The sequence below is a fragment of the Budorcas taxicolor genome, chromosome 2 (genome assembly GCF_023091745.1).
Source record: "Budorcas taxicolor isolate Tak-1 chromosome 2, Takin1.1, whole genome shotgun sequence".
NCBI classification, from domain to species: Eukaryota; Metazoa; Chordata; class Mammalia; order Artiodactyla; family Bovidae; genus Budorcas; species Budorcas taxicolor.
In genome coordinates, this window is record NC_068911.1 from 41,806,256 (window position 1) to 41,833,546 (window position 27,291).

Consider the following 27,291-nt stretch of genomic DNA (forward strand, 5'->3'; position numbering starts at 1 on the left):
CCTTCTAGGATCCTTGGTCACACCCCTGCTGTAGTGCTGAACCCGCTGCCCTTGGCTCAGCAGGAAGACCCTTCCACACCAGGCATTTTGTTAGAGCCCAGGGCGTCTGGGGGCTCCCCGGCCCTGCCTGTTATGCACGCCACCTCCCTGGCCCAGCCCGCACACACCTCATCTCCGAGGGGCCTGCACACGGGCTTTGGCTTTTTCTTGCCGGAGGCTGTTCGGGAGCTGGGGTCCATCCTGCCCAGGCCCCTCCACCGGCCACCTGCCCGGCTCTCCTTCCCTCGCCCTGTGGTGGCGCAGGCCCTGGAGCCCAGCCCCACCCCGGAGGCTTGTGGTGGATCCTCCCTCTTGGCTCCTGGGTGGCTGCGGGAGGGCAGCCTGCCCCTGCCTGATGGTGCTTCACACCTGGCCCACAGGTGATCTTCCAGCTGCGGGCGAAGCAGTGCGTGATGTGCGGGGAGCGGGCGGGCGCCGTCCTGCGGCCCTGCCAGCACCGTGTGCTCTGCGAGCCCTGTGCAGGCAGCGCCCCCGAGTGCGCCTACTGCACAGGCCAGCCCCTGCCCTGGTGACGGCTGCCTCGTGCGCTTCCTGGTGCCACCGACGTCGGGACCCCAGCCCCGCGCGGCCCACCCACGGCCTCAGACTCTTCCTCGCAGACCCTGACACCCCACGGGGCGTAAAGGCAGGGTGACCCCTCGGGGTCTGTGGTCCTGACACCACTGTGACTGGATCCTGGGAGCTCAAGTCCCGAGAAGCACTTTGTAGACGGAAGAGTTTAGGCAGAGGTTCCAAGTTGCTCTGAGCTGCTTTGAGGTTCGTGTTTTCAATAGGCGATAATATGAAGCTTTACATGTGTACTGTGAACAGAGCACTTCCTCTCGGTCTCTCTCAGCCCGTAGCACGGTAACCATGTTAGTTCCTATCTGAGATTAGTACTTACGAAGTGAGCATTTATCTAGTAGAGAGATACCTAGGATTTTTACAGTTTTCAAATTAAGTGCAAACCAATAGTATTTATAGCAGAGTGATTATTGAGAGACGTATACATGTAGATGAAATTTTATGAAGGGAACTCACTTCCTGACCGTGTGCACAGTAACTGCAGCGTCAGTGACAGCCCTGTGGCCGCAGGCCCCGCTCAAGTGCCTATGCCTCGGAGAGCTGGGGATGGCGCATTCCTCGTCTCTGGACCTGGCCAGCGTTCAAGTCAGCAGGGCAGTGGGGCGGCAGGGAGAGCCCTCCATGCTCCTCCTCCCCCAAGCTCGCTGGTGGGCTTCCTGGCTGTAGCCACGCCCAGTCGCCCAACCGCGTGGGAGACACTGTTGCCAGGTCTGTTTGTCCAGGTGTTGTGGTCATGTGACCACAGGTGGGGGGGGCCTGGCCACTGTGAGGGCTATGCAGGGCCAGGGTGGCAGCAGGGCTGCTGGGAACAGGTTGGATCTCAGTGGCGGCTTCGGTCTCTCCTGTCTGCGTTGGGTCACTTTTCCGAGGAATCCGGGAGGAAGTAAAAGCAGTCTGTAGCTGGCCGAGACCTTACTCACAGGCATAGATAGGGCAAGGATCTCCCAGGAGTCTGCTGCGGGCGCGGAGCGAGGACTGGGCCCTGGCCCGGAAGGGACAAGCCGCCCCTGCCCGCCTGCCCAGGGCTGTGCCAAAGACTTTATATAGCATTTTTTAAAAGTGCGAAGTGACTAGGTAAAAATTTTTATCAGTGACCAAATTGGAATGTATTTACTGTAGTGAGAGGTTGGAAACCTTTTTTTAATGTAAGACACACTGATGGGAAAGCTGTCATTCAAAGGTGGGTCCACGGCTCGGTGCAGCTCGCCCGCTGCTAACGGTAACTCTGACTCGGTTGTGGTGAACCTTGTTTCTAATTATAGTGATGATGATTTATTAGCTCTTAGAAATTACGTATATTTTGTGCTATTGTTATCACTGTTTAAAGTTCTTTATTTTTATTAATATTTATGCACTTGTTTCCCATGGCAGGCCTTTGGCCTTCTAGGGAAATGGGACAATGTCTGTAATCGACTTCTAGCCTAGACATTTTCAAATTATAAACAGGAACAATTAAGCTTTAGGTGTATTTATAAGCTACCCTGGTCAGTCCTCTCTGTGGGGTTCTGGGAACTGGAGGCGCACCCCCCCCCCCCCCAGGTACTTGCTGGCTCTGAGGACAGGTGTGGTGGGAAGACCAAAGAACCACCGGGGTGGGGCTCTTGGGGCTGTCCCCCAGCGGCCGGGTGGCCCTGGCCTTCTGAGGGGCGGAGTGAGCCTCCCAGGCTGGGCCAGGCCAGGCTCAGGGTCTCAGGGTGTCACCGCCCCGCACTCAGATGACAAGGGGGTGCTGGGTGTAGCAGCTGAAGCTACACGGTGCTTGGCGAGGCCGCGGTTCTTGCTGCCAAGTTTCAGCTCCTGAGTGCTCAGTGTTAGCGGTGACATCCCATCGTCCCACCATCTGTCGCTGTGGGCAGAAGACCTCGACTCCTTGTGGATGCTTCATACAAATTAGTTTATGGAAGCCCCAATCTGTATGTTTGAGTGTTTAGATGAGAATGCTGTTGGGATGGAGTTTTCTTAACCCAGAAGGTAGTATTTATCATGCATAATCATTTACTCGTAGTGAGTTGTTTAAAGTTGTTAACACTTGTTTAAATTTTTTTACACTATAGCATTTATGCAATGGTTTACAGAATTCATGGAATTATTTTTATCAGTATGGAAATTAATTAAAACTCTGATCTTTATTTTGTCTGCATCTTTGAGGACAACCCCTAGAGTCTGCTTGGCTCAGAAGGAGAGAAAGGTCTTCAGGCTGAGGCTCACAGCCCTGAGGGTCACAGGGTGTCCCCACGCAGTCCAGGGTCACCTCGCAGGGGCTCCGCTATCCCGGCCGTGGGCATCTGGGGGTCCCAGTGCTCAGAGCTGGGTGTTTCTGCCAGAACACCAGGCAGTGGGAGTCAGGACCCAACCGGCAGGCGCAAAGCCCAGGTGGGCTTGGGCCCCCCACCCCCCACTGGGCACCACGGACCTGTGGGCTTCCCGTAGGGGACGCCATGCTGGGTCAGCACGCCTTGCAGTCTCTTTATCTCCTGTGACAGGGCCTTATGTGCCTAGACCGGGAGTGGAGAGGGGTGGTCAGGCCCTTGGTGGGAGGCTGTCCTCGGCCAGGGGTGGGCCGTGTCTATACCTCCTGGCAGCTCTCCAGTGTCTCAAACCGCAGGCCCTTGGTGCCTCCTTCCTGCTGCGCTGCTTCGCTTGGTTCTGATGTCTTCAGATAACCAGCATCTTCAAAAATCGCCCTGAGCGACTTCTCGTAGCCCTGCAGGTGGAGGATGAAGAGGGAGCGCCCATTGGGCTGCCCGGCCCCCATCCGGGGCCTGCTCGTGACTCACCTGGGCTGTGATCAGCTCGTCCACCAGGTCCTGCTCCAGCTGGTCCCACTGCTGCTGCAGGGCCGCGGGCAGGGTCGGGTACACTGAGGGTCCGATAGAAACTGGCTGAGTTGAGCCCCTCTGCTCCCCAACCCCCCCCCTGCCCACCCAGGCACCCACCTAACAAGGAGTGGGGGTGGCAGACGAGGGGTGTCTCAAAGGTCAGTGCGTAGACACAGGTGCTCGGCTCAGACACATGGGCCAGCCGGTTGCTTTTGCCGCAGGTGAGCTCCACCTGGGGGGACCTCAGTGAGCAAGTGGGGGAAGCAGGTGGCCCCCCCCCCACCGCCCGCCTCCACTGCCCACCTTGCTCTGCCGGCTCCGCGACTGGCATGCGTCACCATCCCGCATCCACATGCCCTTGAAGGTGTTGTTGGTGATCTCCCACTCGTGCCAGATGCTGCGGAGGGGCAGAGAGTGAGGCGGGGTGGGGCACGGTGCCCCGGGGCCTCGGCCGCACCCCACTCACCCAAGGATCCCACTGTAGGCGTTCCAGCGGAAGGTCTGCTCGTGCTGCGTCACGTTGTGGAATGGGCAGAGCTCGTACTTGTACCTGCGGGCACGGGGCCGTCAGCGGGGCCCCGGCCCCCAGCCACCCTGCCCTGCCCTCACTCACGTGGACTCCACCAGGCTGAAGCACTTGCCAGAGAGTCTGGAGAGGTGCGCGGGGCCTGCGGGGAGAGCGCAGCCCGCTGAGCACGGTGCCCTGAGCGGGCGCAGAACCCAGAGCCAGGGCCCTTCGTGGACGGAGAGTGCCGGAAACGCGCAACCAGGCGGAGGGCGTGAGTGATCTCAGAGCGCCAGCTCACACCCCATGAAAACACTGCCAAGGACCACTGCAACCAGCAGCACTGACCCCCAGCGTTCCGGAGAACGGCTCGCCGGCAGCCAGGCGAGCCCCTTGCAGCGAAGCCCCCGCCCCAGCGAGGCCGTGAGGAGCAGCCTGGCTGGGGCCTGCCAGGAGCCTGGCCTCTGTTCTGACCAACTCAGATCCCAGGCAGGAAAGGGGGCTGCTCGTGAAGGCTGCAGGCAAGGGGTGACGGTCAGACACACACAGCAGGCCATCTGGACACAGGAGGAGTGCAGGGAGACCCCGGGGGCCTGCACGCGGACGCCCCCAGGCTCTGAACATGCCCACCCTGGTGAAGGCCGCCCCAGCACCGGGCCAGCCTGCAACGCACCTGTAGCTTCTCCAAAGGAAAACCCAACAGGACCACCTGGGAGAAGCCCAGACGCTGGACTGACTGAAAACTTCAGTTAAACAAATGCCTAAAATATGCTTAAGGGGCTGGAGGGAAACAGAAAGAACCAAAGCGTGTCCAGAAGATGACACGTGGGCAGAGAGTGAACCAGGTCGAGAGGAACTACAAAACCCTGGAGCCGAAAAATACAACTGAACTAACAGACCCACAGAAGGAGTTCAACACTTCTGAGCAGAGAGAAGAACCAGTGACGAGACAGTGGAGGCAAAGAGGAGGGGCAGAGACGGGATCTGAGGAAATAACTGCCCCAACCCCAACAGATTCAAGCGGCTCACTGAACTCCGCGTACAACACACTCAGAGAGACCCCCACTCAGAGAGACCCCCACCGAGACACGAGAGAGACGGCAGACACCAAGTCGAAAGTGGCAAGAAGTGACTCGTTACATGAAGGAATCAATGAGATTATCCACCCACATCTCTGCTACACTTGGGAGGCCAGGAAGCAGCAGGGTGGGAGACAAAACTGTCAACGAAGGGGTCTATATCCAGGAAATCCTCCTCCAAGAGTTAGGCAAAATCAAGACCCTCCCGGACTAAGGCTGAGTGACTTCATTACCACCAAGCCTGCCTTGGACGGAGCCCCTCATTACCCCCAGGAAAGGCAAATACATGGGCAAACTCAAAGCAGTGCCACGGTCCTGAGCCGCAAACCTACAGGGTTCAAAAGACAGGAGGCATGGGTCTAATTACAGATCCACGCTTGAAGGGTCAGTTTCTGAAGTCCACCACAAAGCTGGGGAGGGACAGAGTTGTACAGGAGAAGTCTTTGAAGTCACACCAACTTCAATCGTGTACAAGTTAGACTTGAGTTACATGATCATATGTAATCCCCTGGCGACTGGAGAGGAAATGGCTACATAGAATACACACAAAAGGAGATAAGGATGTCAGAACAGGTCGCTTAGGAAAAGGTCAACAAAAGGAATGGAGGGAACGAGCAACAAAAAACAACGGTAAAACAAATTTTGCTGTTTTTGTCTTCTCCAGATCCTTCCTTATCAGTGATTACTTTAAACGTAGACAGATCAAACTCTCCCATTCAGAAGGCATAGATTGGCTAAACGGGGAAAGAAATGCACCCAACTGTGCATCCTCTCTATAAGAGACACTGAAGCTCGAGGGCGCAAGCAGGCTGAAAGTGAGAGGACAGAAGAAGATGCAAGTAGAGCGAGCGGGGACGGCCACTCCGACACCCGACGACTACCAGTCAGCACTGTTCAGGGAGATAAGGGGGGTGTTATACAGGAGAGGGTCCCCTCACCAAGGTCGTGACAGTTACAAGCACACAGCACCAAACATCAGTGTTGGCAATGATGCCAAAGGCAGCGGTACCAAAAGGAAAACTAGAAACGGGGGGCGCTCCCTTAACAACAGCAAAGCCCCAAAGAACCCAATCAAAGGATGGACCACGGGGACTTCCTTGGTCCAAGTGGCTCAGACTAAGTGGCTCAGACTCTGAGCTCCCAATGCAGGGGCCCGGGTTCCATCCCTGGTCAGGGAGCTAGATCCCTCATGCCCCAACTAAGACCCAGCACAGCCAAATACATCAGGAAAAAAAACTTTTTTAAAGATGGACCAAGGATTACTAGACATTTTTCTGAAGTGAAAAATAAACACAAATCAAATCCACAATGAGATATCACTTCATCTACATTAGTATGACTGTTATTAAACGAACAGAAAACAAATGTTGGTTAGGATACAGAGAAACCAGAACCTCTGCACACTGCTACTGCTGGTGGGAATATAAAATGTACAAGCCGCTGCTGAAAAGTTTGGTGGTTCCTCAGAAAGCTTAAACATAGGGGTTGGCCAAAAAGGTTTATCTCAGATTTTTCTCTAAAGATTTTTCAGAAAAACCCAAACCTTTGGCCAACCCAATAGAATCACATGATACAGCCAACTGACTCCTGGGTGTGTGAACTGAAAGCAGGGACTCAAACGTGGACCATGCTCACAGCAACCTTATTCACAGTAACCAAAAAGAAAAAACCCAAGTGGGCACTGACAGATGAATGAACAGAATGCAGTGTGTATTCAGCCTTAAAAAGGAAGGCAGTCTTGCCACAGGCCACACAATGAACTTTCGAGATACTGTGCTAAGTGAAACGGGCCAATCCCAGAAGAACAAGTATTTTATGATTCCACTTACATGAGATACTTAGTTCATTTGAGCTTCTATAACAAAATATCACAAACGGGATTTTTTCCCTACACAGACAGGATTTTAAAGCAGCTATATTGCAACCACGTTCCAGGGTGTTAAGCCAAAGCTCCCCAGCCTATCAGTTCAGTCACTCTGTCATGTCCGACTCTTTTTCGACCCCATGGACTACAGCACACCAGGCCTCCCTGTCCAACCAACTCCCGGAGCTTGCTCAAACTCATGTCCATCGAGTTGGTGATCCCATCCAACCACCTTATCCTGTGTCGTCCCCTTCTCCTCCCGCCTTCAATCTTTCCCAGCATCAGGGTCTTTTCCAATGAGTCAGTTCTTTGCATCAGGTGGCCAAAGTATTGGAGTTTCAGCTTGAGCATCAGTCCTTCCAATGAATATTCAGGACTGACTTCCTCTAGGATGGACTGGTTTGATCTCCTTGCAGTGCAAGGGACTCTCAAGAGTCTTCTCCAACACCACAGTTCAAAAGTATCAATTCTTCAGTGCTCAGCTTTCTTTATAGTCCAACTCTCACATCCATATGTGACTATCGGAAAAACCATAGCTTTGACTTTGCTGGCAAAGTAATGTCTCTGCTTTTTAATAATGCTGTCTAGGTTGGCCATAGCTTTTCTTCCAAGGAGCAAGCATCTCTTAATTTCATGGCTACAGCTACCATCTGCATTGATTTTGGAGCCCCCCAAAACATAAAGTCTCTCACTGTTTCTACTGTTTCCCATCTATTTGGCATGAAGTGATGGGACCAGATGCCATGATCTTAGTCTTCTGAATGTTGAGTTTTAAGCCAATTTCATCACTCTCCTCTTTTATTTTCATCAAGAGGCTCTTTAATTCTTCTTTGCATTCTGCCATAAGTGTGGTATCATCTGCATATCTGAGGTTATTGATATTTCTCCTGGCAATCTTGATTCCAGCTTGTGCTTCATCCAGCCCAGCGTTTCTCATGATGTACTCTGCATATAAGGTAAATAAGCAGGGTGACAATATACATCCTTGACATATTCCTTTCCTGATCTGGAACTAGTCTGCTGTTCCATGTCCAGTTCTAACTGTTGCTTCTTGACCTGCATACATATTTCTCAGGAGGCAGATCAGGTGATCTGGTATTCCCATCTCTTGAAGAATTTTCCACAGTTTGTTGTGATCCACACAGTCAAAGGCTTTGGCATACTCAATAAAACAGAAGTAGATTTTTTCTGGAACTCTCTTGCCTTCTTGATGATCCAACGGATATTGGCAATTTGATCTCTGGTTCCTCTGTCTTTTCTAAATCCAGCTTGAACATCTGGAAATTCACCATCGACATACTGTTGAAGCCTGGCTTGGAGATTTTGGGGCATTACTTTACTAGTGTGTGAGATGAGGGCAACTGTGCGGTAGTTTGAGCATTCTTTGGCATTGCCTTTCTTTGGGATTGGGATGAAAACTGACCCTTTTCCAGTCCTATGGCCACTGCTGAGTTTTCCGATTTTGCTGGCATCTTGAATGCAGCACTTTAACAGCATCATCTTTAAGGATTTGAAATAGCTCAACTGGAATTCCATCACCTCCACTAGCTTTGTTCGTAGTGATGCTTCCTAAGGCCTACTTGACTTTGCATTCCAGGATGTCTGGCTCTAGGTGAGTGATCACACCATCGTGATTATCTTGGTTGTGAAGATCTTTTTTGTACAGTTGTCCTGTGTATTCTTGCCACCTCTTAATATCTTCTGCTTCTGTTAGGTCCATACCGTTTCTGTCCTTTACTGTGTCCATCTTTGGATAAAATGTTCCCTTGGTCTAATTTTCTTGAAAAGATTTCTAGTCTTTCCCATTCCATTGTTTTTCTCTATTTATTTGCATTGATCACTGAGAAAAGCTTTCTTATCTCTCCCTGCTATTCTTTGGAACTCTGCATTCAAATAGGTATATCTTTCCTTTTCTCCTTTGCCTTTAGCTTCTCCTCTTTTCTCAGCTATTTGTAAGGCCTTCTCAGACAACCATTTTGCCTTTTTGCAATTCTTTTTTCTTGGGGATGGTCTTGATCACTATCTGCTGTCCAATGTCACGAACCTCCGTCCATAGTTCTTCAGGCACTCACTTTATCATCTATTTGGCCTTCCACTGTATAATCCTAAGGCATTTCAGTTAGGTCATACCTGAATGGTCTAGTGGTTTTCTCTACATTCTTCAATTTAAGTCTAAATTTTGCAATAAGGAGTTCATGATCTGAGCCACAGTCAGCTCCTGGTCTTTTTGCTGATTGTATAGAGCTTCTCCCCCACCCTAGAAACAGGTTGAAAAACAAAACTCAGGATCGCCTTGATAGGTTTAGAAAAAACCTTTGACAAAACCCAACAGCTATTCATGGTAAAAACTCAGCAACCAGGAACAGCCTGGAAGGTCCTCTCCCTGAGAAAGGGCTGTACACGAGAGCTTCAGGCAGGAGACAGAGGCCAGGTGGGGGACACCTCTCCCCACTGTTCTCGAGAAACCCAGAAGACCGGCCAGCACGCAGGTGCACAGCTGGACTCCAGCTACTACACGAACAAATGTTAACCACGAGAATACAATGGACACAGTCCAGAATGTGGGAAACATGCGAGCCAGTCTCCTTAGTAGATAAATCGCAAGGAGCCGGAGGGAGGGGATCTATAGAGTTGAGGAAGCTGGAGCACACGTGGGCGCGTGTCAAGTGCACGACACACGGCCCTTCCCTACTTACTCAAACCACCGGCCTGGTTAAGAGTATGAGACCATTAGTACTCTTGCCTGGAAAATCCCATGGACAGAGGAGCCTGGAAGGCTGCAGTCCATGGGGTCGCTGAGGGTCGGACACGACTGAGCGACTTCCCTTCACTTTTCACTTTCATGCATTGGAGGCGGAAATGGCAACCCACTCCAGTGTTCTTGCCTGGAGAATCCCAGGGATGGGGGAGCCTGGTGGGCTGCTGTCTATGGGGTCGCACAGAGTCAGACAAGACTGAAGCGACTTAGCAGCAGCAGCAGAGACATCTCAAACAATGAGGGGATTTAACCGACTGATACTGTTGCTGTGCCCTTCAACACATGCACAAAATATTACAAATAAACTGAGAGAAATTAGTTTCAAAGTAACCAGAGTGGCAAAAAGAAAGCTGGCTGAGGGTGCCTGGTGCTTCACACACCCTCCTCCCACTTTCACACCTGCTTGAAATTGGCTAGAACTATTTTTTTTTTAAGTCAAGGAAAAATCAAAAGTAAAAATGTGTAGCTGCTACTGCTGAGTCACTTCAGTCGTGTCCAACTCTGTGCGACCCCATAGACGGCAGCCCACCAGTCTCCCCCATCCGTGGGATTCTCCAGGCAAGAACACTGGAGTGGGTTGCCATTTCCTTCTCCAATGCATGAAAGTGAAAAGTGAAAGTGAAGTTGCTCAGTCGTGTCCGACTCTTAGTGACCCCACGGACTGCAGTCCACCAGGCTCCTCCACCCGTGAGATTTTCTAGGCGAGAGTGCTGGAGTGGGGTGCCATCGCCTTCTCCAATGCGTGAAAGTGAAAAGTGACAGTGAAGTCGCTCAGTCGTGCCCCACCCTCAGCCACCTCACGGACTGCAGCCCACCAGGCTCCTCCACCCATGGGATTTTCTAGGCGAGAGCGATGGAGTGGGTGCCATCGCCTTCTCCGAATGTGTACAGTAAGCACTAAAACTGAGCACAAGCAGAAACACAGGAACCGAACTGCAAATCAAACTGATGACAGAGAAAAGAATGACCTCGTGAAGGGTGGACCATAGCGCCCTGCTGCCCAGCTCTGGCTGGACACACTCCAAAATAAACTGCAAGTCTCAAACCTCGCTCACTTATTTCATAGTTAGTGAGACAGCTGGCCCAGCGCCTAATTAACCAGATGCATGTATTTCCCTTGATTGCTTCCCAGGGCGAGGGTCGGGGGCGAGTGTGGGACCCAGGACAGCTATACAAGGCATTCTGTGTGTATGTGCTAGTCACTCGGTTGTGCTCAACTCTTTGTGACCCCACAGACTGTAGTCTGCAAGGCTCCTCTCTCCATGGAATTCTCCAGGCAAGAATACTAGAGTGGGTTGCTATTCCTTTCTCCGGGGCATCTTCCCGACCCAGGGATCAAACCCCGGTCTCAAACGAGAAGAAGGTAAAGCACAGAACATCAACTCTTGCACTGAGTCGGCGTGTACGCTGCTGTTCACAGCCCCATTCCTCCGTTTTTCTACTCAATATTTTCACAGTAAAAAGCTAAACTCTGTCTAGAGTGAAAGCTCACAGCTGTACCCTCTGTCTCTGATCTCAGCACCCCACTCCCACCCCGTGGCCAATCCCTCCAGCCTGGCATCCGTGTTCACGGCCTGTATTTGGCCACTCCTTTTGCTGGACTCTTCTCCCCCAGATATTCACAGCCCTAACTCCCACTCCCCTTCAGTTTCTGACCGAAATTTCACTTCTCAGTCTTTTCCTGAACCCCGTATTTAAAATGGTAATCCCCAGAACACCCCCCCACACACACTCTTCTCTGCCTTCCATACCTACAGGCCACTTTTCACCAGTCTACATTTTACCTACTTTTTTGTTTATTGTCAGCCTACTCTCCTGTCAATTAAGACTGTCAGCTCCATGAGGACACTGTTTTCTTCATTTCTGCATCCACAGCATAGACCCTAACATACGGTAGCATTCAATTGAAAAAAAAAAAACATTTGGGGGACTTCCTTAGTGGTCCAGTGGCTAAGACTCTGCACTCCCAACACAGAGGACCTGGGTTCAATTCCTGGTCAGAGAACTCAACCCCACATACCCCAGTGAAGATCAAAGATCCCAAGTGCCTCAACTAAGACCTGCTGGAGCCAAATAAATATTTGTTTTAAAAAGAGATCTTGGATTTTTTCTCTTTAATTGGTGGGCTTCCCAGATGGCTCATTGGTAAAGAATCTGCCTGCAATGCAGGAGACATGGGTTCAGTCCCTGGGTCGGGAAGATCCCTTGGAGGAGGGCATGGCAACCCACTCCAGTACTCTTGCCTGGAGAATCCCATGGACAGAGGAGCCTGGCGGGCTACAGTCCATGTTGTCGTAAAGAGTCGGACACGCCTGAGCACTGTGCAGCTTGCAGGGTCTTAGTTCCTGCGTCAGGGATTGAACTCAGTGCCCTTTGCAGTGGAAGCACCAAGTCCTAACCACTGGACCACCAGAGAATTCCCTTGGATTTTTTGTTTGTTATATTTAACACCCATTTAACAACACAGCAATTCCATTCCTGAGATCCTGTTGCAGGAAACGACTCCCACAGGTGTAGAAAACAGGGACCCCTAGAAGGGATATTCTCCTCAACAATGCTTTTAGTGACCAAAACGCATAAACAACACCTTGCTGGACAATGAAAGAACGCAGAGCATCCTATGGAATGCTAGGCACCAAGTGAGAAGAGCGAAGACGCACAGTGAGCGACAACAGCAAACAAGCAAACCTGCATAGTGGAAGTCGCTCAGTGGTGTCTGACTTTTTGTGATCCCATGGACTAAACGTCCATGGAATTCTCCAGGCCAGAATACTGGAGTGAATAGCAGTTTCCCTCTCCAGGGAATCTTCCCAACCGAGGGATCGAAGCCAGGTCTCTCTCATTGCAGGCGGATTCTTTACCAGCTGAGCCACCAGGAAAGCCCAAGAACCCTAGAGTGGGTAGCCTATCCCTTCTCCAGCAGATCTTCCCAACCCAGGAATCGAACCGGGGTCTCCTGCATTGTAGGCGGAATCTTTACCAGCTGAGCTACCAGAGAATCCCCTGTTTTGAGCAGTAATATGGTATTACTCAAAACAAGAAAGCAAAGGTCACACACAAAAAACCTGCTGCTGCTGCTAAGTCACTTCAGTCGTGTCCGACTCTGTGTGACCCCATAGACGGCAGCCCACCAGGCTCCCCCGTCCCTGGGATTCTCCAGGCAAGAACATTGGAGCGGGTTGCCATTTCCTTCTCCAATGCATGAAAGCGAAAAGTGAAAGGGAGGTCGCTCAGTCGTGTCCGACCCTCAGCGACCCCATGGACTGCAGCCTTCTGGGCTCCTCCAGCCATGGGATTTTTCAGGCAGGAGTACTGGAGTGGGGTGCCATTGCCTTCTCCGACAAAAAACCTACTACACGTTTTTTACGTGTAAGCTTATGCACGTAAACGCATTAAAAAACGTTTAAGAAAACACACACCAAGTTGATAACAGATCACCTCTAGGAAAACAAACTAAGGACTAAGTCCCTAACTAGTGAACCCGGCACAGGCACGCTCTGGAAGGTTAGCGTGCACTTAGAAGGCTGACAAAGGACAGCATGAGCCTCCAGGTCCTAACTTCCAAGGCCCCTCTCCCTCCGTGGCGCCGGCTCCCGAGGACTGACGCGGCCCACCGGTGCTGAAGCTGGGCCGGCTCCCTGCTCGCCCCGGGTCCCCGGCACGTCAGCGGTCAGGGCCCCGCACTCACCAGACACGGGTGAAGGGTCCCTCTTGGGCTGCAGGCGACTGGTCTGGGGCAGGAACGGGTTGTTGAGCCTGCGAGACGCGGCAGGGTCAGGAAGAAGCAGGCCCGGGCCGCGGCACCGCACCTCCCGCTCCCCGCGCGGCCACTCACCCGAAAGTGTTGGGCTCCTCCACCACCTTCATCTTGGCGGCGCCTGTGGGTGCGGGCCCTGCGGGGAGCAAGCAGTGAGGAGGCGGGCAGGCAGCGCGGGCGGGGCCGCGGAGACCACAGGGGGTGCTCCGGGACGGAGGCGCCGGGCTGGTCACTCACCGCGGGCCGCGAGCCCGAGCAGCACCGCCAAGCCCGCCAGCCTCGCCACCATCGCGCCGCCGCCGCCGCCGCTGCGCGGTCACGTGGGCGCCGGAACCGGAAGTGGTGCCCGCGCGCGACTCGGCCGCCGGAGGAGCGGAGACGCGGTAGGCGCAGCGGGCCCGGCTTCCCGCCATGGGCCGCCGGAGGGCGTCGCGCGGGCCGGGCGCGGAGGGCGGCCGCGCTCGGCGCCCTGCGGGCCGTTCCCTGGAGGCCTTCGCCGAGGAGGTGGGCGCAGCGCTGCGCGGTGAGTGGGGCGTGACCCTGAGGGGGGCCGAGGGTCGGGCCGCGGAGCCGCGCCTGAGGCCGGATCCCCTTCTCTGCCCACCGCAGCGTCCGTGGAGCCAGAGGCCCCTGAGGACCAGGGCGGCCCGGGCCCGGCGCAGCTGCCCTGCACGCTGGCCATGTGGGAGTTGGGCCACTGCGACCCCCGGCGCTGCACCGGCCGCAAGCTGGCCCGCCTGGGGCTGGTGCGCTGCCTGCGCCTGGGCCACAGGTTCGGCGGCCTCGTGCTCAGCCCCGTGGGCTCCCAGTACGTGTCCCCCGCAGACAGGTAGGCTCGAGAGAACTGGGTGCGGGGAAACGGAGTGGGCCTGCCCGGACTTTTCTTAATTAGCCCCCAGCCCTGGCGCATCTTTCCCTTCAGAGCTCACCTGTTTGATCTGTCTAGTTGGCCCCCGTTGCCTAGCACAGAACCCAGGAGGTAGCAGGCTACAGTAAACATTTGTTGAGTGAAAAAAAGCCTTTTGGAGGAACAGCTTTCCCCCAACTGCCTCAGATGCTTGGCCCATGAGAGTCCTTGAATGATGCCTCTGAATCCCCAGGGCGGCCAGTCTCCTAGGACATAGCTGCCCTGGGGCCAGCACCCAGTTAAGCCAAGAACCAAGCCCTACACTGCTCTTGACAGACAGTTGGTGGCACAGTCTGGGGTCGCTGTCATCGACTGCTCCTGGGCCAGACTGGATGAGACTCCGTTTGGGAAGATGCGTGGGAGCCACTTGCGGCTCCTGCCCCATTTGGTGGCCGCCAACCCTGTGAACTATGGCCGGCCCTGCAGGCTGTCCTGCGTGGAGGCCTTCGCTGCCACCTTCTGCATCCTGGGTGAGTGTCAGGGCCTGGCAGCCTGGAGTCGGTGTGCTTTTGCTGCCAGTCCCGGGAGGAGCCTGACCACGTGCTGGGCGGTGGCCAGGGTTTCCTCCCAGCTCCCACTTGAGTCCTCTCCCTGAGAGGCGGAGGTGGAGACAGAACAGACCACTGGCCTCCAAGCTCTTGTCAGGGCACGACGGCCCACAGAGCCCTGTCACCCCAGCTCATCTCCTGAGAACTTAAGGTCCACACAGAGGCTCAGAGGGGCAGTCCCGTGAGATGCCCTGTGGGGAGAGGGACTTGGTGGGCTGCAGAGGGCCATGGGCCGGTGTTGGCGGGACTCTCAGTTCCTGAGGGGCAGGAGAGGAACTGTCTACATCCATGGGCTTCCTGCTTCCTGCACCGACAGGTTTCTCAGACCTCGCTGTCATTTTACTGCGGAAATTCAAGTGGGGCAAGGGCTTTCTGGATCTGAACCGCCAGCTTCTGGACAAATACGCGGCCTGCAGCAGCCCAGAGGAGGTGCTGCAGGCAGAGCAGGAGTTCCTGGTCCACGCCAAGGAGCACCCCGAAGAGGAAGAAATCGGTGAGGCCTGGCAGGGACACCTGCCGCCCAGGTGGGAGCCAGGACCCTCCAGGCCTGCCCCCTCCCTTGAGAAGCCCCAGGGTTGGGAAGACCCTTCTGCCACAGCTGTGCGACTCCTACTTCAGGCCGCTTTCCTCCTTGATTCTTCCATTCAGATCCCTTTGATGTGGACTCAGGGCGAGAGTTTGCAAACCCCAATCGGCCCATGACTGGCTCCCGGTAGGTCCCCCAGCTTCATGACAGCCTAGACCCAGGGCTCTCCTCCACCTCTGATCTCAGTCCCTTCTTCTGCAGGGTGGGGGAGTGTCTTAAACATCAGGATGGTTTTCTGACTGCAGAGAAGGGAAGCTGGAGGGGTTTCCACTTTGAGAGGATGTCCTCAGCTTAGGGGCTTTGGTGAGTGAGTAGGTGTGTCGGGGAGGCCAGTGGACATAGCCCTCTCTCTCCGGCTGCCCAGAGATGGTGCTGACAGTGACACTGAAGATGAGTCTGAGGAACTTGGGCCTGACCCTGACGGCGGGGGAGACGGCAGCAGCAGCCAGGAAGAGGAGGAGACTGCTGAGCAAGGGGCTGAAGCCAGGGTCCCCACAGAGATTTGGAAAGGAATCAAGAAACGGCAGAGAAACAGAAAGTTGCAGAGGTGTGTATTTTTGGAGGCGGAGTGACGAGAACATCTGGATGTGGCAATGGAGCTTGTGGGAACACAGACGGGCCTGGCGGCCTCAGGCCATGCAGCTGCGAGCAGGACTGGACTCTGACCAGGTTCTTTCCCGGCGCTTCTTACCTAGCCTTGCTCTGGGTCCTGCCTCAGAGCCCTCTCAATGAAGCTGCAAGCCAAGAAGACCCCCGTGTGAGCCTCTGCTTCTCAGCACTTGGCCTCTAGTGAGCCAGATCCTGCCTAGAGAGCCTGGGGCGTAGAGATGGGACCCCTGGGTAGGTCTTGTGTCGACGCTGTGCGTTCATGAAAAGGAGACGGCCACACAGTTGGCACAGAGCGCCTTACACTAACCCAGCCAGCCTGGTGTGACATCCTCAGCCTCCCACAGTGACCACAGAGGTCCCTCTTCTGGGCCTGTGAGCTGGGTGGGAACTGGAGACCTGTGGAGCTCTCAGGCAGAACCCCTTCTATATGCCCTCTTGGGGAGGGGCATCCCCAGAGAAGGTGGGGGCACTGCAGATGTTCACCTCTCCCTCAGAGGCCTGGACTGTCTAGACTCCAAACCCAGACCTTCCAGCCTCTCCGCTTAAGGAGACTCTGCCCTGACCCCAGAGAGGCCCAGGACAGAGGTCTTCCCTGGTCACTGGTGACATTTAGGGGTGGATGATTCTATGTTGGGGGGAGGGCTCATGGCAGGATGTCAAACCACACTTCTAGCCTCTACCCACTGGTGCCAACAGTACAGCCACCACTCACTCACTGGGTGTGACTGATCCCCCCTGCCTAACGTCCCCTGGGGGCAAGGCCCCCAGCTGAGAACCCTGCCCTAAGACCAGGGCCCTCCCACCCTGAGGCCATGGAACCTGAGGGAAGGGGAAAGCTCACCTGGTGGCCAGGACTCGTCCAGTCGGCTGTCCAGATCCAGCAGGGTAGGGCTTACTGGGCACAGGGGTTCACAGCACATACCGCACAGACGTGGCGGGGCAGAAGGGAGCCGGGGGGTCCAGCCACAGAACACACACCATGAAGCGGGGAAGAGCGCCATGGCGGGGCTGCACAGAGCTGACCACAAGGCGAGAGAACAGCGTGGGACGTGGGGAGGGCTTGGCTCTCGCCCGCAGGGCTCAGGGGTCCGCCTCCATGTACTTCTCCAGCTCCCGGAGCCTCTTAACAAACTCCTGCGCCTCCTTGTTGGGGCGACCCTCCAGCATCCGAAGCGCCGACCTCACTGCGGGCGGGGGCGGGGGCGGTGTCAGTCCTCCCGGCCCCGCCCTCGCCGCTCAGTCACCCTGGACTCTGCAAGGGGCAGGGCCAACATCGGCCCGGCTGGCCCCGCCCTGCCGGAAGCTCACTCACCCTGGGCTCGCGGCCGGCGCAGGTGCAGGGTGACGGGCTGGCCGGCCCTCGCGCTCCCTCCCACCTGGGGCCTCGCGACGCCGCCAACGCTGCCCAGGCCCAGGGCTGCCTCCCCCGCGAAGTCGTTGGTGGACAGCCAGTCATGGTCCATGACGGTGAACAGCACGCAGGCGCCACGGCGGCGGCAGGCCTCTGCTGGCACGGAGCTGCAGGGGGGAGAGGGGAGGCAGGTGGTTATCTGGAGCCCTGCTCCCCACTCCGGGTCGGCAGGGCGCGGAGGGACACTCACAAGTAGAAGAGCTCGTCGTACACGGGGTGCAGCGTCCGGCTCTTGACCTGGGTCCTCTGGCTGCGGACCAGCGGGAAAAGGTGCGGCGGGCCCAGCTCCACGATCACAAAGGGGTCGCTTAGGCCTGGGGACACGGCTGTGAGCGCACCCAGCCGCCAGCCCCGCCCCGCCCGGTGACAGCCCTCCCCACCACTCGCCCGCACCGTTGGCGTCCAGGGGGAGCAAGTCGGCGGCGTGCAGCACCTCCACCGCCAGCCGCTGCTCGGCCGCCTCATAGTGGCAGCGGACGCTCAGGCGCCCGAACCGGTTGTGCTCCAGGGATCTCTGTGGAAAGGCCAGGAGCCGGTGAGACGAGCTCGGGGTCGTCGGGGGGCGGAGCCTCGTGCGCGCACCTGGGCCGCACTACCTGCTTGAGCTTGTCCAGGTAGTACTGCTCAATGCACTCCCGCGTGGAGCACTGGTGCAGGCGCAGCTCCTCCTCTAGCCTCTGCAGGGAAGAGGCGGCGCCTGGTGATGCGGGAGCTCCTCACAGGCCCCATTCACGTGCAGAGCGGGGCTCAACTCAAACCTGGGTCTCAGGTGTCGACTCCTCCCCCTTCCTCTGTCAGAGGCCCCAGGGCCAAACCTCACCTTGTAACTTCCATCTCTCAGGCTCTCCAGGGGCAGACCCTGGCCCTCAGCGTGGAAAAAGTTGACCAGGGCCTGGGGTGGGGCAAGAAACGAGAGGTGTCAGGGGCCAGGTGGGTGCTTTAGACAGAGAGTGGGAAGGAATGGAGCCTTGAGCAGCACCCGGCCTGGGCTGTCTGGAGCGCAAGGCAGAGCCACTCATACCTGGGCCGTTATCAGAAGCTGCCAGGAAGCTTGGGTAAATGAGGACACCCAAAGCCAGACAGCTGTCAGAACAGGTGGCCCAGGTGCTGCTGACTCAGCAGACTCAGGGAAAAAGATGCTGCCTGATGGCTTCCCAGAGGAAGAGTGTCTGGGCTGGGGACTAAGCCGGAGGGGAGCATGCAGCTGGAAGGGTCAGCAGTCTTATTGCCAGGGGGCGGGGGCAGAGGGGCCAGGAACCAGGAGTTCAGGCAGGAAAGGCTCTTCCATGGGGCTCTACCTCCAGCGTGAAGTGGAAGCGCCCATAGAAGTCGGCAGACACGTCTCGGTTCGCTCCCAGAGCCTGCAGGATGGCCTGCAGCAGCAGCTCCCAGACGGCCTCCAGCACCCTGCAGGACGCTCAGCATCTGTGACCCGACCACGGGCCAGCCCTGCTCTGCCCACCCGCCCAGGACCGTACCTGCTTAGGTTTTCCTTCACCAGCGAGGCGTTCAGCAGAGCCAGCTTCTCATCCAGGTACTTCAGAAGGGGGGCCACAGCCTGCAGGTAGGGTCCTCAGACTAGGACTGGGCCCCAGTGCACACACGCATTCTCTGCCTAGCCCAAGACCTCGGCTGGCAGGGCACTCACCTCATCATTCTGGATGGAGTCGGGTGAGAGGCTGACGTGCTGCACATACTTCCTGACGTCACCCACCATCTGTGGGAGAGCAGGAGAGTGGTGCTTAGCAATGCGGGGTGCGGGAAGGGGCAGCCGGCTCCCGCCCCAGCCCACCAGCCCTGCCACCTTGGAGGTGAGGTGTGCCGTCACGGTTCGGGCCTCCCGCTGCAGGTCCTCATCCAGGGCCTGTGTGCAGCTGAGCAGGGGCCGTGGGAGCGTGCCCTCAAGCCCCGCAGCCCCCTCCGGCCACGCCAGGCCACGCAGTGCCTGGCCAGCAGCCTTGCGGAGGAGCTCCACGTCGTTGAGGACCACGCAGAGCTGGGGAGGTGTGACGGACATGCATGGGCTGGCAGCAGGGTGGTGGCCACCCTGAGCCTCCGCCCCCCACTCCTGCACCCCCCTGCTCACGGGCTCGCTCACTGCCTCTCCAGCTGCCCCAGGCTGAGTGTCCACCTTCTTTCGCAGCAGCTCTGTGTAGAAGAGGGCAGCTTCACACAGGTCCTGGGGTGGAAGACGGGGGCTCAGGAGCTGTGGGCTATGTCCTTTCTGCACCCAGACCCCAATCTCCTCTTGGTGGGTAGTCCCCACCTGGCTGAGCTGGGTGCCTAGTGTCTGGGCCTGGGCGGGGTCAGGCCATGCCAGGGAGGCCCACAGCTCCTGGATGTGGCTGAAGCAGAGGCTGGCAGTGGCTGCAGAGCTGCTGTGCTTGGAGGAGGCATCCATGGGCTCCAGCTAGGAAGCAGGAGGAGGCCGAGGTTGGGGGGAGCCCGGATGAGCCCAGCCCCCTCAAGTCTGAGGGCTCACTCACTGTGTCCACATCCACAGCTCCCTGAAGCCTCCACTTGGTTTGGTCCCGCAGCACCTGCAGCCAAAGCTTCACAGCAGGCAGGAATGGGGCGTGGATGCCGGCCAGGGCGAGGGAACGGCTGTCTCTGCAGTGCGAGGCCTGTCAGCGCTCACCCTGATCAAACACCTTGACCCAACATGTCCCAGGTTCCCAGCCTGTGGAGGCTCTGGGGAGACTGCACAGAGAGCCCTCCAAGAGGAGACTGGAGGACAGGTGGGGCAGGGCACCCACCGGCCTGGAATGCTGCTCCAAAAGCGCTGGATGTCCGCCAGGGTCAGGTAGAGCTCAAAGAGCCCTGAGGCCACCTCCAGGGTCATCTTGGGGCTCAGCTCCTCTGTCAGCACCCAGGCCTCTTCAGCCACCTGCCCAGGAGGGTGGACTCAGGCTGGTGGCAACAAGGAACCCCAGGCCCCTTCCCAGCCAGGGGGCTCTCCCCACACCCCCTCCTCACCAGACGCTCTAGCTGCCGAAAGGTGAGGGTGAAGAAGTCGACCTTGATGATGCTGCAAAGGACACACCTCAGACACCTGCTCGCCCTGCTCCCCAGCCGGGTGGTGGCACTCTAGGGGCTGGGCGCAGGGGCAGCAGGGAGAGCCCTGGCCCCACCTGTGGAAGAGGCTGGCGTAGATGCCGTAGCAGGACTGCAGGTCCTCGTAGATGGTGTCAGCCAGCTTGACCAGCCCGGCAAGGCGCTGTGGGCCTGGCTGCAAGGAGGCCCAGCACACTGACCCTCTGGCCTACACACTCACCTGTGGCCCCTCACCTCCCCTGTGGCCACACCGCCCCCCCCCCACTCTGCCACCACACCTGCTCACGAGGACTTCGGGTGTTCAGGAGCTTGTCGAACCATTCACGGTTGCCTCTCTGCAAGGCAAGCCACCGAGGAAGTGTGTTGGGTGGGAGGGAAGAAGGGCAAGTGTGTGTGGTTCCGCAGGTCCAGCCTGAGGGCAGGGGCATGGGCAAGGACAGGCAGTTAGCCCAGACTCAGCTACCAGACGCACCTTCAGGGCAGCAGCAATGTCCATGTTTAGCTCCGTCTCGAAGGGGCAGATCTCAAACGAAGGCTGGAAGAGCTGCAGCTTGCCAAGACACCTGGGCGAGGGGTTGCCGCTGACTGGGGGCTGCCCCACCCAGTCCCCCCACCCCCACCCCCAGGAAGCGGCTGCACCCACCCAGTCCCCCAGCCCCAACCCCCCACCCACAGATGAGCGGCTGCACCCACTTCAACAGCAGTTCCAGGCGGTAGACGGCTGTGCTGTTAGTGGCAGGAAAGTAGTCCCGGAGCTGTCGCAGTAGCTTAAGCCCAAACTCAGAGAAGGCAGAGAAGCTGTCTGCCAGGCCCTCCTCCTGAGGGACAGGGCCCTTCAGAACGGACTGCTGAGTGCCCGCTCCTCGGCAAAAGCAGCCGGTCTGCAAGGCCCTGCCCTGAAAAGCCCCCTCCCTACTACGGGCCTCCAACCCCACTGGCCTCGCCCTGGTGCCCTCTCCAGCCTCCACAGCGCCCCCTGGAGACACAGACGCCCCCCAGGGCCTTCGCAGCACCAGCTGCGCCTCCTTCCATGCGGCCCACTTCCTCCGCTGCTCGCGGGGCTGAAGCCGCACGGCCCGCCTCCCGCGGTATTCCCCCTTGGTATCGCACAGCCAGGTCCTGGGACCGCACAGCAGCTGCTCTCTCCTAAGCCCGCGCTTTGTCCGCTTGTTTTTAACCCCCTACCACTCCCACAGGCTGTGCACCCCAGCAGGGCAGGACTCTGGCGGTCCTGTCCCTGCTTGTCCCAGCCTGAACAGCCCCCCGGCACACCCTTCAGGAACATTTTCATGCGAGCCCACCTGCTCCTGGGGCAGCGAGCCCGCCTCCTCCCAGTGCGCCTGCAGGTCCTCTAGCAGCCCCAGCAGGTAGCCGTAGTCCAGGGTGCGGGTCTGATGGTGGCGGCTGCTGACCTGCCAGTGCCTGCGGGGCCCCAGCCCAGGCTCAGGGCAGCTGCGTCAGGGGCCCGACCCAGCAGGGAACCCGTGCCCCTCCGACTGACTGCCCCGCCCCTTTCTGGACCCCGCCCCTCACCGCCCCGCCCCTCGCGACGCGGCCCCGCCCACTCACAGCACAGCCAGCTGCAGCGCCGACAGGTTGCTCTGTGCGCCGTGCAGGCAGAGCACGGTGGCCGCAGGCCCGCTGAGCTCGCCGCGCCAGCTGCTCGAGTTGGGCTGGGGGACGGGCTGGCCGTGGGTGGAGGCGAGAGACCCCCATCCCCTCTCGGCCCCCAGGTCCCTGGCCTCCCCGCCTCGCCTTACCCACGCCGCCCCTGGGGCCCGAGGTTGGCGCTACCTCCTCGGCTCGGTGTTCAAACTGCAGCAGACGGCTGAGCAGCAGCAGGTACGACAGGAAGCCCGACCGCCCACGCTGGCTCATGTTCGTGTCCCTCTGGAACGCAGGGCCGGCCGGTCAGCAGCCCTTCATGAGCCTATGGGCTGGGGTGCAGGGCTGCAGGAGGGGGGGCCCTTGGCTCCCACCTGTGTGGTGATCAGCTTGAGGACCAGTTGGCAGTCACCCTGCACCCGGGAGGCGCTAGAGCGCGGTTCCAGCTTGAACCAGCGGTCCTCCCCAGCCACAGGCACCTCCTGGGGGAAAGGGGTTCAGATTGGTGTTTCTGCCTAATGCTCCCTGCCCGCACAGACTGTCTCTGGGACTGCAGCAGAAACAGGCCTCTGCTTCCTACTGAACTCTGAACCAGCTCAGGGTGCCTGGACACTAGGGGTTCCTGGAGGCTGTCCCTCCCCGCTTGCAGCATTATGTTCCCCCAGCCCCAGCCCAGGAAGGATGGGAAGCTGCTAGGGCATCACGGGGCATAGCACCAATGGGGCAGGACTGCTGCCAACACCAAGTGGGACACCCAGGAGCAAGCATTCGGCAAGCGAAACTGCCAGCCCACTCACCCGGATGGGTATGTTGAGGCACCCCAGGAAGTCATCAGTGTGGTCCTCAGTGGGCCCCGCTGTCCCATTTGCGCGGGCAGACTTGACAATCTGTTTGAAATACCTGGGGGCAGCAGGATGGTTTCACGCCTGTGGCCCCTGAGGAGCCCCCACCCGCTGGCCCCTGTGGCCAAACTGAGAGTCAGGGGTTCGAGGGTCCCACCTGCCCCACCTGCTCACGCCCTTCAGGCCGATGACCTCATTCAGCTTCCTGCACGCTTCCACCAGAGACACATCATCGTCATGATCCCTGGGTGGGGGGGGGGGAGGGCCTGGCTTGTCTGCAGCTCAGCCTGGCTCTGACTGCCCCCTCCCGCTCCGCCCAGACCAGAGGCGCCTGCACCCCTGCCCTGCAGGGCACAGGGCCTCTACCAGATGTCCAGGTGCAGCTGGTCTGTGCCCACGTCCTCGATCTCACTGTAAGGAGAACAGAGAGGAGGGTCCAGGTGATGCCCTGCCCAGTGCTGGGGCAGGGACAGTTTCTGAGCCTCGGCTTCCTGCTCTGGAAAGTGGGCACAGGACCAGCCCTTCGGTTCCCGGGGGCAGGCACTGAGACCACCTACGGGCATAGCTGCCCCAGGATCAGCTGGCACCGCCGCAGACCCCGCCTAGCCCACCCCGCCACCCAACCAGACAAGGAGCCTTACAAGAGGAAGTGCTCCTTCCACACAGGGTTCAGGGTGCTGCTCTTGACCTCGGTGACCTGGATGCACTTGGCTGGCAGTGGGCCACCTCGCTTGCTGCCCTTGCGGAAGCTGAAGCGCTGCTCCTTGTGCGGGCTGGGCTCCCGCACGGCGCCTGAGGCCGGCAGGATGCCCAGCATGCAGTAGGGGTCACTGAAGCCTAGGACATGGTGGGTGCCTCAGTCCCAGCCCGCCCCGGGGCCCCAGACCTGGCCCACCCCTGAGGCCTCAGTTCCAGCGCCCCCCCCAACCCCGGGGCCCCTGACCTGGCTGCTCCCTGCTCACCGTTGGGGTCTTTGGCCAGCAGGTTCTTGGCGCGCACGACGGAGACTTTCAGGGCGTAGGTGGGGGCCTGCAGTGGGGGCAGCGATGGTCTCTGGGGCTCGGTGTGGGCCTGACACGGCCGGCTCTGCACCCCTCCACCCCGAGCCTCTGCCCACAAGCACTGCAAGGGGTGGCATCTGCCCAGCGGGCGGCAGCCTCACCTTGGCCTTCTTCACGCGCTCCACAGCTGCGGTGTGCTCCTCGGGGCTGGTGCCGAACACCTGCGGGCCGGCAGGTGTGAGGCCCAGGTGCCTTTGAAGCAGGCCAGTTACCATCCCGGGGGCTTCACGGGGTGGGGGAGAGCACACAGCAGGAAGAAAGGGGTCTGTCCACCTGCTGGTTTGTCCTTTCTACCTTTCTCTGTGTGTCTGTCCATCCTTCTGTGTGAGTCCTACATCTGTCTACCTGTCTTTTCCAATGTTCTTTGGAGCTGTGTCCATCTGTGTGTTCTTCTGTTTGGATGTGTTTGTGTGTCTGTCCACCTTCCTGGGCATGCCTGTCAGCCTATGTGTGTCTGCCTGTGCACCTGTGTGTGTATGTATGTAGGGCAACTCTGTGTGTCGCTGAGGCAACAGTGACACAAGCAGGTGGGGAAAGTGTCTCGGCCACCCCCAGAGGCGGGGGGGCCAGGCCAGCCGAGTGGGCAGGGCCTGGGGCTCACCTGCTGCAGGTAGCTCAGCAGGGCCTCCTCGTCGTCCACCTGGTCGGGGCCCATGGTGCCTGCTCGGTGAAGGACCGTGTACAGAGCCTCCTCGTAGAGCATGTCCACCTGCAGGCGGGGGCGTGGGCCCTGAGTGCCGACCGCAGGGGCTCTTGGCTCCTCGGATGCACCCTCTCTGCCCAGCCCCCAGCCGCTCCTCCCACTGGCAGAGCCTGGTCTCTGCCTCTGAGCCTTTGGGGCCTCCACCAGGGGTCCCTCCCCACCCCTGACCTCTGCTCACCCCCATGGGGAGGCCGGCCCACCCTCCCCAAACCCCCCACCCTCTCACCTCCTCTTGGCTCAAAGCTCTCAGGCCACGGCTGGGGTCCACGGGCTCTGCGGGGGCAGGCGAGCTGCTGCACAGCAGGACCTGTGAGGGCGCCATGGGTGAGCGTCTCCGCGGCTCCCTGGCAGGGAGTGCTCCAGGGAGGGAGGGAGGGGAGCACGGAGCGGCCGCTGGGGAGGCCGGCCCAGGCCCATGCGGGGCAGCCGGGCCCGCAGCATCCACACCTCAGGGCACGGCAGCCCTTGTCTGCCCTCCCCCTTCTTCAGGATGAGGCGCATCTGGGAGAAGAACTCTACACCATCTCCGGGTTTCCTGCAAGAAAGGCCACACTCGGGGTCAGCAGACCCTCCAGACGCTGCAGCTCAGAGCATGTGCTGGCCCGCACGGCTCAAAGGGATCCCTGGGTCTCTGAACAGCTGGGGGTGCAGTGGGATGCCCTCCACGGCCTTGGGTTCAGAGCCTCCTGTGGGGGCGGCTGGTGTGTGAGGTCAGGGGAGGAAGGGAGCTGGCCGGGGTCACCCACCAGGCCGCGGCCGTGGGCTCCGGCGGGTCGGCGTTGCCGCTGGCCGGCTCCTCCTCTGTCCTCCGGCGGAAGGATGGGCACACCTGCACCTGCCTGAGCACGCTGCTCTTGATCTCCAGCAAAGTGGACATGGCAGGCAACCTGTGGGGCAGAGAGCCCTGCCTTACTGTCCCCTGTGGTCACATCAGATGCCACCGTGAGCAGTGACAGAGGTGTGAGCTGGAACTCAGAGGTGCCCTCTGCTGGGGCCATGGACTCCAACCCTCCCAAGGCTGCAGACTTGCTCAGTCCAAGCCCCGCCCCCCCACAGGTTCGGGCTTCCCAGACCAGAATGATTTGGACTGAGCTGGTTTCAGGGGACACACAGGCAGGGGCTGCCAGGCCCAGGCCCCATTCCTCCCTTGGCATGAAGAATCCCCGTGCCCCAGGGTGACATCTAGGCTGCCCCAGGCAGGATGCTGCATGGTGGCTCGGTTGCTGTGGCAACACAGGCCCTGGGAGCGGACAGGGGCTGCGGCCCCACAGCCCACACTTTGCAGAAGGGGAGTGGGACCTGCTCGGGGGACACTTTCCTGTCCAGGGGGCCCCGCCCTGGGACGCCCCTGAGAAGCGCACGGCTGTCACTGCCAACTCCAGCCCCCAACCTGACCAGCCTGCGCTGTTACACCCTCACACCTTGTGGGTGCTCAGTGCCCCCTGCAGACCTTAGCGGGAAACCACCAAGGGCCCTGCAGTCCGCCTCTTCCACCCCGTGACCTGGCCCAGGCAACTACCTCCGGCCTTGGCCTCCCGATCCCCCCCGCCCCCAGCAGCGTCCCACAAGGTGGTCTCATGGTCTCGTGTGCCTGCGCTGAAAGTCATCAGGACAAAGCGAAGACCCTCTCTGGCCCTGGCTTGCTGGCCTCTGTGTGCCAGACACGCCATACTCCCCTTGGCTCACCTGGGGACCTGCCCACTGCCTGGGTCACGTCCTTGTCCACTCGAGGGCGCCCCCCGCAGGCCAGGCACATCAGCCCGAGCCTGTCCTTTTCATTTGACAAAGTCGGAAATGGGCACCCCGCCGGATCCAGCTCTACTGGCCCGTCTCTCATGGGCACCTGGCAGTGGGGTAGCCCTGCCCTGTGTGCCCACTACCAGGGGCCATGTGAGTGCTGGCCCGTCCTCGTTTACAGGCTTGACCTCCTCCTGGACGGTCACCCTCTGCTGGGACAGCGGGGCCAGGCACACCTGCCGCCTTGAGGGTCCTGGACAGATTTTTCAAGCAAGCCGGGTGTATCTCTGGGGTGGGGGGTGGGGTGCCCGGGCTGCCATCACTGGTATGTGCCCCCTTCCAGCTCTCAGCTCCTCATCTCACTCCCTGATCCTCCAATCCTAGAGCTGCAGGGCCAGGGGAACCCATCCGGCCAGGCCCAAGAGCTGGGACAGGAGAAGGGGCACCTCGGCCTCCAGCAGCCCTGGACCCGCTTCACACCGGTCGGTGCTTGCCCCAGGGAGCCCCTACCCCTGCTGCGGGTTCAGCAGCCCAGAAAGCTGTGAGGTCCCTGGGGGCTGGGTGTCACAGGTCCCCTTTTCCTCTCTAGCTGAGTGGAAAACGCTGCTTCCCCAACAGCCCCCCAAAGCCAGGGAGCAGCCACTGCTTGAGCTGTTGCCAGGACAACCGCCAGCTGCGTCTACGTGTGACGGGGGCTCCAGGGCTCAGAGTCCCGGAGACAAAGATGACGCAGGAGCCAAGTGGCCTGAGCTTCAGGGTGGGGGCCTTTCTCGGTGAGACCAGAGTGTTCAAGGCAAGGGGGGCCCCCTCCTCAGACCAGCC

General features: G+C 58.8%; 4 protein-coding genes across 7 annotated transcripts in view; 2 read left to right on the plus strand and 2 right to left on the minus strand.

Annotated features, from left to right (window-relative positions):
- UNKL (unk like zinc finger) overlaps nt 1-2,746 on the plus strand; it is a 31,899-nt gene extending 29,153 nt beyond the window's left edge. For all 4 annotated transcript variants that reach the window (XM_052635838.1, XM_052635839.1, XM_052635840.1 and 1 more), the window contains one exon: nt 420-2,746. In XM_052635838.1, coding sequence (XP_052491798.1) covers nt 420-572 — 153 coding nt within the window. In that variant the 3' untranslated portion in view covers nt 573-2,746. The remainder of the gene's footprint in view (nt 1-419) is intronic.
- On the minus strand, nt 2,726-13,703 carry GNPTG (N-acetylglucosamine-1-phosphate transferase subunit gamma). The gene is made up of 11 exons (XM_052635845.1): nt 13,644-13,703; nt 13,485-13,542; nt 13,338-13,405; nt 4,057-4,111; nt 3,910-3,993; nt 3,747-3,840; nt 3,561-3,675; nt 3,402-3,484; nt 3,197-3,328; nt 3,038-3,119; nt 2,726-2,941 (listed from the first exon to the last, which is right to left on the minus strand). Exons 1-11 carry the CDS (start codon nt 13,693-13,695, stop codon nt 2,844-2,846), a joined length of 921 nt encoding a protein of 306 aa, XP_052491805.1. The 5' UTR covers nt 13,696-13,703; the 3' UTR covers nt 2,726-2,843.
- A 114-nt stretch (nt 13,704-13,817) lies between these two features.
- TSR3 (TSR3 ribosome maturation factor) lies at nt 13,818-16,216 on the plus strand. Its single transcript, XM_052635844.1, has 6 exons — nt 13,818-13,929; nt 14,016-14,235; nt 14,590-14,783; nt 15,178-15,354; nt 15,510-15,573; nt 15,812-16,216. Exons 1-6 carry the CDS (start codon nt 13,818-13,820, stop codon nt 16,017-16,019), a joined length of 975 nt encoding a protein of 324 aa, XP_052491804.1. The 3' UTR covers nt 16,020-16,216.
- Nucleotides 16,217-16,986: 770 nt separating this feature from the next.
- BAIAP3 (BAI1 associated protein 3) lies at nt 16,987-25,609 on the minus strand. Its single transcript, XM_052635836.1, has 33 exons — nt 25,479-25,609; nt 25,180-25,267; nt 24,959-25,039; nt 24,631-24,738; nt 24,131-24,190; nt 23,931-23,997; nt 23,610-23,805; nt 23,335-23,379; nt 23,135-23,212; nt 22,924-23,026; nt 22,501-22,608; nt 22,316-22,411; nt 22,091-22,194; nt 21,823-21,943; nt 21,215-21,339; nt 20,994-21,084; nt 20,800-20,856; nt 20,599-20,696; nt 20,444-20,495; nt 20,224-20,354; nt 19,954-20,077; nt 19,734-19,877; nt 19,554-19,646; nt 19,272-19,463; nt 19,116-19,184; nt 18,946-19,025; nt 18,766-18,874; nt 18,288-18,359; nt 18,064-18,144; nt 17,861-17,981; nt 17,658-17,781; nt 17,369-17,574; nt 16,987-17,240 (listed from the first exon to the last, which is right to left on the minus strand). The coding sequence occupies exons 1-33, from the start codon at nt 25,607-25,609 to the stop codon at nt 17,137-17,139; spliced, it is 3,459 nt and encodes a 1,152-aa protein (XP_052491796.1). The 3' UTR covers nt 16,987-17,136.
- Between the last annotated feature and the right edge of the window lie 1,682 nt (nt 25,610-27,291).